Genomic DNA, 12,312 nt, shown 5'->3' on the forward strand with positions numbered 1-12,312 from the left:
ACAATATGGCAGAGGCCAGTAAATCAAAATTAGTTGATTATTAGCTTAAAACAAGGACTGGGGGGAAAGACTTCAAGATTCACAGTTTCAGATCATATGTTTTAGTTTTTTATTTGTGCCAGATGTCCATCTAGAAAATAGTTATTTTGAAATCATTTTAAAAAGTATTTTGGGGCCGGCACGGTGGCTCAGGTGGTTGGAGCGCCGTGCTCCAAACACCGAAGTCGCTGGTTCAATTCCCACATGGGCCAGTGAGCTACGCCCTCTACAGCTAAGATTGTGAACAATGGTTCTCCCTGGAGATGGGCTGCTGTGAGCTGCTGTGTGCTGCTGCGGGCTACCAAGTGCTGCCATGAGCTGCCGATGGCCAGCATGAGTGGCCGGCGAGAGCTGCTGTGAGTGGCCGACTGGCAACCGGCGACCAACTGCTTCAGGCGGGGGAACACAAGGCTCATAATACCAGCATGGGCCAGGGAGCTGTGTCCTATACAACTAGACTGAGAAACAACAGCTTAAACCAGAGTGGGGGGTGTGGGGAGCGGAAGGGGGGGGGGATTATTTTGAATTTGTCCAGTTCTGTTTTATACATCTGTAGTAAACTAGGCTGACGTTAATTTTCAGTAGGCAAGCCACCTAGGTCTCATATTCTGTGACATTTATAAGATAGGTAAGCGTTCTTCGTATAAAAATGTTGTCTCCAAATAACTTGTATTTTGTAAAGAACCGAAGACCTGAATTGCCTGCAGCTGGTGTTTTTTGGCTGTAAATGGCCTTTAGCAGAATGGTTAAAGGCGGGGGCCACAGACCTCCTGGTTTTGAGTATGTTCCCAGGCCCTTCCCACTTATTACCCATTTACATGTTTACTTAACCTCTCTCTACCTCAACTTCTTTCTTCATCTATAAAATGGGAATAAAAATACTAACCTCTGAAGGGTGATGAGGATTAATTGAGTTGATCCTGTGAAGTGCCTGGAACGGTGCCTGGCATATGTATTGTACATGTACAATAGTTAGTTAGACATACCTCGTCTACAACTAACTGGCTGTGCGACTTGGGCAACTTGCTTCAGTTTTCTGGGCCTCAGAAATTTTTATCTAGAAGATAAGACTTCTCAAGGCCAAAAAGTCTGTGCTTCTATTTTATAACAATAAATAGGCCAGTGTTACTTTTACCTTGAGTAAAGTTAAGGTACCTAACTGATTTAGATATGACAGTAAAGATATTCATCAAGTGCCCCAAACTACAAATCCAGAAATTTTGTCTGTGAAACCTTCCCATTGTGGTACTTGGGACATGAGTCTGCCTGAACACTGATGGCACTTTTGGGCCACTGTAGCCAAGTTCTTACTTAATAGGCGCCCAATCAAAGCATTGGAGAGTTTTTTGCTGGTCTTACTAAAATACATTCCTAAACCTGCCGTCCCTGTGACCACGTGAGACTTGGTTTACCGGGGCCCTGCCCCACTGGCTTTTCCCAAAGCTGGTCCAAACCCGAACCCTGAGGCCGCTGCCGGCTCCTTGCTCTGCACTGATGGCTGCTAATAAACACACTCCCATACTCAGCTTGTCATTTGTGGGCTTTACAAACCAAGCCCGACCTTTAGAGTGAAGACTCCCCTGGGGACAGTCCCTGCTGTTGGATAACAGCTGCACTTCTTGTTTTGACTCCAGCAATAACAACAAAAAATTACAATCATTTCCTACATTTTTTATTATTATTATTAATAAGCATGAGATTCCATAAACGTCAAAAACACTTGAAATGTGAATGCTGTCTGTGGGCTCAGCCCTGTAACCTTACCTGGATAAGGCTGAGTGAGAAGTCGTCAGGATTTACAGAGCAACAGGCTCTGTGGACTTGACCTTTTCTCCCAGCTGTCAGGAAGTTATAGTCGCCTCCTCGTAAGGGAAGTGCAGCAAGGGGCAGCAGTAAGTTGTCATTGTGGCTGCAGCCCCGGCAGAAAGTCCCTTTCGAGTCCTCTCCTTGTGCTGTCGAAGCTCTTCCCACATTGCTCCTGTTTTTCCTCCAGGTTGAACAGATCAGCCTGGAGAGTGTTGACATGGACAGCCCCATGAAAATGAAGTTCAACCTCTCTGGCCTTGGCTCTAAGGAGCACATCCTGGAACTCGTGCCCGCCATCGAGCCCCTCAACAACCACATCCGCTACGTCATCTCCCAAGGGAACGATGATGGCATCTTTCGCATCCACCAAAGGAACGGGCTCAGCTACTTGCACACGGCCAAGAGGAAGCTGGTGCCTGGCACGTACACACTGGAAATCACTAGCATCCCTCTCTACAAGAAGAAGGAGCTTCAGAAACTGGAAGACAGCAATGAGGACGACTACCTCCTAGGGGAGCTCGGGGAGGCTCTCAGAATGAGGCTGCAGATTCAACTCTACTAACCCCGTACAGACTGGACTCCAGGCTCCAGCCCCTGCGCAGCCTGCCTTCAGAAGCCTTTGAGAAGTCAATGACTAATTTTAAAGAGGAAAAAAAGACAACTCTTGTTTCCTTTCCTCCCTGTCTCAGACTTCAGAATGTTGACCCTCACAGGGAGGGGATAATTTGGACTCTGATGTGACCAAAGATTTGAGTACAAAGGCAACCGTGGTTACTGTATTTTTTAGATAACTTCACTTTAAAATATATTAAAAAAAAAAAACCTAAATGTTCAAGAGATCGGCATATGGCACTAAATGCACAAAAATAATGTGAGCTTTTTTATTTCCTGTTAGCAGTCTGTAACACTTTGGGTATTTTGCTATAGTTGCTAATTAAAAAAAATATAGATGTTTATTTATTTTTAATGCAGTAATATATGGAGAAATGAACAAACTATGTAAACAAAAAGGGAAACTCACTTGTTTTTCTTTAGATTTATAAATTTGAGCTATTTCTTTTAGAGGTGCTTTTTAAAAATTCAGTAGATTCAAGAGATGTTTCCTTTGGTTTCCTGCCAGTCGTCCAACTGGTACACATCTGATTATTTTAAAGAACGCCTCACAGAGCTGAATGGGCAGTGTAATCAATAATTTAAAAGATGGAAATGTCCTTCGATCCTTTCCGAAGGAGATCAAAGCCAGAGCAGCTCATTGTGACGGTATTTCACATCAGCAGACACACCAGGCAATGACGATGAAGCACAACACTGTAGCAAAATACCTTGACTGCTTGTGAGACCAGTAGCGTTGCAGGCCAAACCGTACTGTATTTCCTTCTCAGAACCTCAAGGAAGCACATATGCTACCCACAACACCTCATTCCTACCCAGGGTGTGCTGCGGACTCGTGGTACTGTAGGCAGCTGAAGAACTGCCGTTCCTTTGACAAGGAACACCTGGCATTCTGTAGTGTTTGGTGCTGTCTTAGATTAATGGTGCATTTATTATGTTCAAGCTATTTCAGGATTGCCATATGTGCAAACAAATCATGCAGTACAGCCAAGGAATATATGTTGTTGTTTTTTTTAAATCCATTTTTTTTTTTAGAATTTTCATTAATACTGTAGTTATACACCATATGCCTCGTTTTATCATAGCCTATTGTGTATGAAAGATGTTTGTACAATGAATTGATGTTTAGTTTACTTTAGTCATTTAAAAAGATATTGTACCAGAACGTGCTGTAATAGGAGTACGTCTCCGTGTTCTTTTCAACCCAAGAACCTGTCCCTGGACCAGTGACCAAACCTCATATGTGAAATGGCCAAAGCACATGCAGGCTCCGGGTTGTTCCTCTCACACCTGTGCTGACCAAAGATTAGTAACCAGTTATATCCAGTTTGGGGTTTTGTTTTATTTTGTTTTGTAATAACTAAAAAAAGAAACAGTGTAAATTTGTAATCAAGTGTTTGTGAGGAAAAACTTATGGTTTTGGGTCTTGTTTGTTTTTGTAGGTCTGTGTATCAAATATGACACTTTTCTTGCAATAAAGCTTATTTTGGGGTAGTTTGCTGGTTGAGAGATTTATGGGATTACAACCCCTGTTGTTTCTGTGGGAGAGGCTGGGAGCTTTGCTTTAAGAGGACCTGTATGAAAGTTCCAGAAGGAGAGCCAGGCACATTTACCGGAAAATGAATGTTATCAGATCTGCGACACACAGCAACAGTGTTCAACTGAACAATTACAATTTAAAGTCATATTCAAAGAGAAGGACATAATCCAGGCAGTTAGTTGTTCACTTCCGAGTAGATTGTAAGCCTCCCAGGACATCTTCTAGAGATGTCACAATTTCTTCACTCCATCCTCACATAAACGTTGGGTGCCGTTGTGTTAAAGTACCCGTGAAGAAGTCAAACATCCTCTCAGTTTTCCTTCTTTAGAGTTTTCCTGAATGGGGTTTTTAAGCAAAAGTACATAGAAGACATACAATAGACCAAAGGCACCTTCACCAAAAATAATCCAGAGACTCCTATCTTGTAATGTGACACTTTTCCTTAGTGGAGAAGTGGATAGCGATGACAAGTTATTTAACAGGAACTCTCTTTTGATACACTGCAGAAATGAGTACAGAAACCTCTTAGCAGTTAATTCGATACAAAGTTTGAGAATTCGTGTGCTTAAATTTTTCATCCAAGAAATAAGAAAACAAGGAAATATTATGACTGATCTTAACGCGGTTCCTTGCCAATCAGAAATCAGCTGTATGGAATAAGGAAAGTATGTATTCGCCCCAGGGCATCCTTTAAAATTTAACATGCGTATTCAGTTTCATCTGGCATCTATTATTGGTACAGCATGAGGCTTGTAATATAAAATTACGTGGAACCAAAGTTGACTCTAACTTTGAATGTTGAGCAGCAACACTCTTAGTTTAGCTTTAACCTGCTCTTGAGGAAGTTTGAGAATCCACATCATTAGGTGCTTTACACAGAAGACAAAAGATAAATGACCATTAGTGGCTTTCCACAGAGCAATGCACTGGAAGGAAATGACTACCTCCAGATGCTCCTTCCAGGAAGAACCTTCTTAGGCACCTCTGGTGCTGTATTGCAATTCTCTTACTGTGAGCACTAACAACAGCCATGGTTAATTTGTGTTTCTGGTAACTAACCACTAATGATACATTCTGTGCCTTTTTGTCATTCCCACTAATTGTCCCCTCAGAAATTACCTCAGCTAAGTTACAGAAAACTTTGCACAAGAGTAAAGTTTGATGTTAAGCCCTGACATAGAAACCAAATCCAGTGGGTACATGTATTAGTAATGATAAGCATTAATTTGGTCTTCAGCTGACAGGAATTCTTTTTTCACTAGCATTCAGATTCGGAACTATTGAAGATGTAGTCCTGTCAAATACTTTTTGATGTTGCTGCTTACTTTTGGTAGACAAAAGTTGGTCAGGCTTGCACATAAACTTTGAAAATATTCCAGGGTAATATATAAGGACTTTACTCTAAATTCAAACATCTGCCCTTTTTAAATTATCTACAAATATCAAACAGAAACGTTCATACGATTTGTCCCTTCTAAATACTCCAAGGTTTTATTTTCTGTTCATTGCCTTTTTGAGTCACAGAATAAATGTTTGGCGTGGAGGGTGGGAGATACAACCCAAATTTACAGAACATCAGTCTATTTGAGTCCTTCAATCCCTTGGGTTCATATCCTTAATGCTTCAAGGAAAACAAGTCAATTCACTTGTGAAATTGGACCATGAGGAACTGCCAATATCTGGCCATGCTTGACCTACAAAATGGCAATTTCATATGGTTTGGTTGAATAATTCCGAAATATTCATATTCAAGAATAGACTGGAAATCTGAAATTTTCCCTTCTCTGTGAAAGACAATCAATTTCATTCCTGCCTTTCCATGCTGCTTATGGCCCATTCTACTCCTAATTTATGGTAGTCCCTAAGAGAATATACATAATTTATTCAAACAGCCACTTTCTTTCACGCTCCAAAAACTTTGGAAAGAGTCTAAATCGCACATCTTTAGGACCTTCAGAAGATTACTGGAATCTATTTAAACATAAAGACAAATCCATTGGTAAAGGTCAAAATATAGCACAATGTTTAAATGAAAATGAAGGAGAAACTTGAGGAATCTTTACTTCAAAAGAGATGTGGGAAGATGGAGATTCATTAAAACCCCACAGTAAGTGATGGGAGCAGCCATATTTGCAATCTCAGCCAGCCTACCTTTGATATCTAGCTTCTGGTTTCTTTCTTTTTTTTTTCTTCAGCATGATTGTTTTCTCAAAGACAAAACTGTGGTTTTCTTGCTTCATAAGTTGTGTTTCCGACCCTAATTCTCCTGGAAAATCCTTGTCATATACAGAGCAGTGGAGCACTGAAATATAACATACAGCTCACTAATTCAGCATTTTAACCACCGAGGCAGCATAACCTTGCAAGTAAAAGAAAGAGACCCTCAGTGGTGGGTGGGCATACTCACTGATGCCCTTGGATCTGCAGCCCCCTCTGAGACGCTCTCCATCCACTTTTGGATGCACAGATGGGTAGGAATCTTCCAGGTGTCCTGGAATAATGTGCATGGCATTTTTGTCCGTTTATGAACACACAATGAGTTGAAATAAAAAGTGGAGAGAAAAAAGGAATGACTCAGGGTGCCGTGATACTGATGTCACTTGGCAGACCTGTGTTTGAATCCATCTCCTCAGACACTACATTACCTTCCTGAGCCTTGGTTTCTTTCCTAGGATGATGTCTCCCTACAGTGTGGCTGAGAGAATTGAGTGAGACAAGTACAGGCAGCGCTGTCAGCATAGGACCCGGCTCACAGGAAGCTCTGAGTAACAGCTGCTCTTCCTCTTTTTCCTCCTCCTCCCGCTGTCACTATAATCACTGTGAGGGGAATGCGACCCCACGTTCACACAAAGCTCCTTCCTAAGCATGGCCCTGAAAGTGTGACCTTCCCACTGAACTGCAGGACCACATCCAGGTAAACAGCATCTCCGCTGTGTCTCCTAAGTGGTCTGCACCTCTAGGGAATCTTTAAACGTCCTGGTGTGGTGGTGAGCATTTGCAATCTGCACCCTGCTCTTCACTGACTGCAGTCATGGGCTACAGCCCTGGAAGTCTGTGCCACAAACAGAGCCAGAGCCCTGGGAAGCCAAACATGAAGGAGAACACAGACATCAAATAATCCCTTTTGGGATGTAGTAATATCATTCAATGACAGAGCAAGAAAAGGCTTTAGAAACCTACTCATATTTACAAGTGAAGAAACTGAGGCCCAGAGTCGTAACCCAGCTAACGGTACTGCTAGTTTCCATAGAGCTAAGACCCAAGGCCTGGATGTCCTATTGTAGTCTGGTACTATTCATATTTCCAATACATGGAAAGTCTATTTGGATCTCTTTTAAACCCTGAGGATATAAGCCAGTTCCCATGGTTTTGGCTCACATGGAATCCAAAAATGTTTTCCAAGCACACTTCAAGCACTGCTTTTGGTTTTGTCTACCCCACCCTCTGTGTAACTTCTCCCAGCTGCCTGTAGACCAGAGATTTGTCTACACACTAGAATGCCAAGATACTGGCTGCCACAGAGAAGACCCCACCTAAATCTTATACTTCTCTAAAAGCACACTAGAGCCCTGGCTTTCAAAGGGTTAAAAGTTTTATTTAAACCAGACCTGCAAAACTTTAAAAACACATACACATTTGTTTTACTAAAAATGCTTCAGGAAAGCACACTAGTTGCTTGTGTTGCTTAATTGTCATTTTTTCCCCCTTTTCCTATGAGCCTAAAAAAAGATATTACTACTAGATTAAGTTGACTTACTTTAGAAATAGCCAAGAACCAACAGCTCACATTAGTCACCCTGTTAGGGCTGCAGATTAAATGTCAGGATGTAGTGTAGACATTTTCCAAAGGAAAACAGGAAAACACTTTACATGACTTTTAGAGCAAACCATAGGGAAAGTTAACATTAATATCCTCCCCCAGACAACTACTACCAAATGTATGAGTTCCACTAATGGAATAGTAGTAGAGGTTCTAAATGACCAATTTCTGAAAGTGTGTCAAAAAAGCAGCCCGTTGGCTTGCATCAGCAGCCTAGGTTTCCGCTCTTGGGTGTACCTCCTTCCTCCTGCTCTGTCTGACCCCAGCACCCGTGTACTGAGGGAGCCCATTCATACAGGGGTGGACTGGCAGCCTCAGGCCTATGCACTCATGAATAGCAGGCTTGAGGCAGGGTCCAAACATCATGGCCATGTACCAGCACCTGGGAATGCCACCTGGGATGAACCTGGATCTTAGTCATTCCAGGACCAGCAAATATTCAATGAATACATGAAGGGACCGAGAGGATTCTAAGACTCTCTACATTGTCTACAACCATGGACCATCATGGACCACCATTGACCACCATGAGGAGCTGAGCTTCATCCAAGGAGTGGGTGATTTCACAGTAATTTTACTGGAAATCTCCTTAACGCATTTCTGGGGATCATTCTGGAGGTATCTTTCCTTCTTTCTGGAGGACTTTTTTATTTATGCTGCTTTTCTGTACCTTTCTAGGGAGCCCCATGGATCTCACCTAGGTTGAGAGCAGATTGAAAGGCTCTTTGGGAAAGCTGACTATAATTTGGATTTTTCACACAGAGGACCCCTGATCCAAACCTGACTGCAGCCATCATTTCTTCGGTTGTCATGGGAAGGAGAAGAGGCCTAGTAACTTCTCTTCTTAGAAAGAGATTACACAGTTCTTAGTTTTGAAACAAACTGACTACATGAATATTTGTTGGGTATCTATTACCCAATCCTAAAAAGATTTTCCCTCCAAAATCTTATAGTCAATTCAGAGAAATAAAATAACCACGTAAGATTATAAAATGGTACATGCTGAAAGGCCATAGTGAATGTCTGAGACAAATGTCCCAGGCTTTGTTTTGGAAAAGGGAGCAGTAATTGAAATGTGGAACTACTGAAGATGGTCTCCTGGAGATGGTGGAAATTGAGCTAGACTTTGAATGAGGTGGATTTGGATAGAAGGTAGAGAGCAGGAAGGATTTTCTGAAAGATAGACTAGCATGAACAAATGTTGGACATCATTATGTGAATGGCATATTGGAACACAAGTTAAAGATACGCCAACGGCGTTGAACGATGGTGCCATGAAGAACAACAGATAAGATTATTAGGTAAGGTGGAGCTCAGGCATGAGGGATCCTAACATCCATGCTGAGCCATTTGGATTTTATCCTGTAGTCAACAGCTAATGAGGGATCATTAGTGTATGATGAGAATTGATGAAGAAAAGGACCTAGACCCAGCCCTGGAAAACTCTTATATAGAGAAATAGAATACAAAGAGTTGTCAGAGCATCTGAAAGAAAGAAAGTGGAGAAGTAGTAATAAAACTCCAAGAGAGGAGTGTCGGGATGCCCAGATAGGAAGGTATTTGAGAAAAGCATAATGAGAATTTTTTGCTAACAAAATAAAATCTTCTCCTTTTCTACCCACACCTACTCGCCACACTTTCCAGTCTTCATCTTCTCTTTCACTTTAGTCACATTGTTGCAGGAAGTGACAAAACAAACCATGTATGTGATCCCTGTCCACATGTAGACCTAAGAGTGGCATGGGAGAGTGAAAAAGGGGTTGCCTTTGTGACAAAAAGAATTGGGTTTGTATCCTGACTGCCACCCTCAAGATGATATTAGTCAAGTTACATTAAGCTTGCCATGTCTTGCGTTGTGGCACATCTGCTTTTTTTGCATTTCCAGCATCTTTTCCCAGTTCTTTCTGTGACAACAAACCAATTTTGCTTTGGGTAACAACCTAGCCACCATCACACACAGTCATATTAGGACTCAAGGATCTCTTTGTGCCCCTGTTAGGTATTCTATCCCTGGAATTTGATATTTGAACAGAATAATGCCAGAGCAAATCACAGCTCTTATATTCAGCCAAGCAGCACCCCCAGAGAAACTTTGGGTCTGTTCCTGCAATCGAGATCCCAGGAGATGATCCCTTCTAGCTTTTTTCTCAGCCTGATCCATACGATCTTCTTCAGTTTTCCCAAAATTCTCTGAGCTATCCTTGCAATCAATTACTTTTATTGTCAGAATAAGTTGTTGCTTGCATCTTAAGAACCCTAACTAATGTGTGCCATACTCCAAGGATTGTTATCAGGATTAGAAGTATGGCCGTCTCCAAGCACAGGCTTATAGATCAACAGCTACTTCAATGATGGCAAGAAGAGGGAACCTGAATTCTCCCAAACCCATCTCCTGTGCCCTCTGTTACCATGAATAACTAAGCCAGGATGGAGTTACTCAGGCCGGATTCGCTGTTCACAAGAGCTTTGCCACTTTTTATTCATTATTTGTTGCGTTCTCCCATCTCTCTACTTTGTGCAGGATGGGTTTGGGCAGGGTGCACTGGGCTCAGTCCCAGGAAAGGTAAAGCACAGCCAGGCCTCTTTGTTTCTGAAGCACAGGCTAGAGAAAGGTGGGGTCTGCATTTCGCAAAGGACCAAGGAAAACTGCAATAAGAAGAACCATTCATGATCTCCGAGGATGACGCCCAAAAAGAAGGGTGGAAATGGCCCAGCGAAGTAGAAGAGAGATAAATCAAATGCTGTAGTTTTATGTCAACCACTTTAATTAATTAAGTTTCTTTCCATGCTGTCATCTTTCGCTTTTCCTGCAATATTCTGCTAAACTGTTCCCATGGGCTGACTGAGCACATGCATGTGTAGAATAAATAATTACACAAGACATTTTTGAAAGAATAAATGCATTTGACCTAACAAAACCAATTCACATCTTAAAGAGCCAACTTCTCCAACGCCAGTTATGCCAGCAAACTATTTCTCCAGTAACGTGGCAGTTTAATTCTTCATCCTTTTCTCCTTGGCTATACTTAACACAAATGGTTTTCAGAATAGCAAAAAAAAAAAAAAATGCTTTCCAGTGTCTGTTTTAAATTTGTTTTTATCTACTTTATGTGTCTAACTCTGTCCTCATATTTGTTTTACAGCAAAAGACAAAATAGAGGAAAGATATCAACCATGTCCCTGGAAGTTTATACATCTATAAGTTGCTTTGTGCTGTTGATAATGAAAAACAATTCTGTTTTATAGCATAGATCTGCCTATAAACTACAAACACCCACTTTCCTCACTTCCTTCATGTCTCTTTTGAGGGCTGATGAAGGGATAGCCAGTGCCATGTGACTCTCTCCCCATGGTCCTCCTAATAGCAGCCATTTCTACTGCAAGGAACCGAATGGCCTGACCACTCTTCAAAAGAGCAAACTGAAATCATGCTGGGAACCAAGAGCCAGGATGAGCAGTTGTATTTCTGAGGGCTTGGTCCTGATTCCATTCAATAACTACTACCTGACAAGCCCTCAAACAAGTCATGCCTCCTCATGTAACATACATGCCTGAATAGGAGGCAACCCCAAGTGTAAGGGAAGCTCCCATTTTCCCAATTGAGACTATGAAAAAGAGAGAGAAAGCGTGTGAGTGTGGGGCAACATTGAATTCATAACTTTTAGGAATTGTGTAAAATAACGAGTTTTACTTTCTAGTTACCAATTTAGTTACTTATACACCTACTGTGTTTCCCTGAAAATAAGACCAGGTCTTATAGTATTAATTTTTGCTTCAAAAGACGCGTTAGGGTGTGTTTTCAGGGGATGTCTTATTTTCTCATGTACAACAATCTACATTTATTCAAATACAATCATGTCATCATCTTTTGAAACGTCATCATAAGCACTAAATGCATCCGTCTGGCTGACAATCTTAACTGGGGCTTATTTTCCGGGTAGGTCTTATTTTGGGGAAATATGTTATTTAAAAATTGCATCCTATCTAAGATAATATAGTGATTTAATATACTCTATTTTTCTATACTTACACTTTACAAACCAATTTCATTTAAATTCCTTGTATGCATCTTTGACCTATGCATGTTCTGCACATTCTAAATCATTTAACACAGACTTCCAAAGCAGCATCACTTAGTCGGTTTTGAGATACAGAACTTTCAAGTGATACTGTATTCCAGATTTTCCCCAAGCTACAAGTGCTTGTTTGCATGGTTTTAGGACAGTGGATTATTTTCGTTCATCCTCTAGATGTAGATTAAAGATCTTCACAAAGAAATCACTCACTATATGGTTTTTTTAAATGATCATTAAAAAGTGTCTTTAAAAGATGATCTGAAATTTGCGATTATGATATCATACTGCAGGAATAATTACTTAATATGTTAAATTCATTTGCTTTAAAAAAACACATACAGCTATATCACATGACCTTTATAAAAACCAAAGTTATTACTGATTGACGTTATTTCAGGATAATACCTCTCCAAATCTGT

The 12,312-nt window shown here is 41.1% G+C and overlaps 1 protein-coding gene across 1 annotated transcript in view; it reads left to right on the top strand.

Moving 5' to 3' along the window:
• The window catches only part of FBN2 (fibrillin 2), a 262,671-nt gene extending 258,728 nt beyond the window's left edge, over nt 1–3,943 (top strand). Inside the window, exon 65 of the mRNA XM_019732405.2 lies at nt 2,033–3,943. Coding sequence (XP_019587964.1) covers nt 2,033–2,407 — 375 coding nt within the window. The 3' untranslated portion in view covers nt 2,408–3,943. The remainder of the gene's footprint in view (nt 1–2,032) is intronic.
• The last annotated feature ends 8,369 nt before the right edge of the window (nt 3,944–12,312 follow it).

Source organism: Rhinolophus sinicus, linkage group LG03 (genome assembly GCF_036562045.2).
Source record: "Rhinolophus sinicus isolate RSC01 linkage group LG03, ASM3656204v1, whole genome shotgun sequence".
NCBI lineage: Eukaryota > Metazoa > Chordata > Mammalia > Chiroptera > Rhinolophidae > Rhinolophus > Rhinolophus sinicus.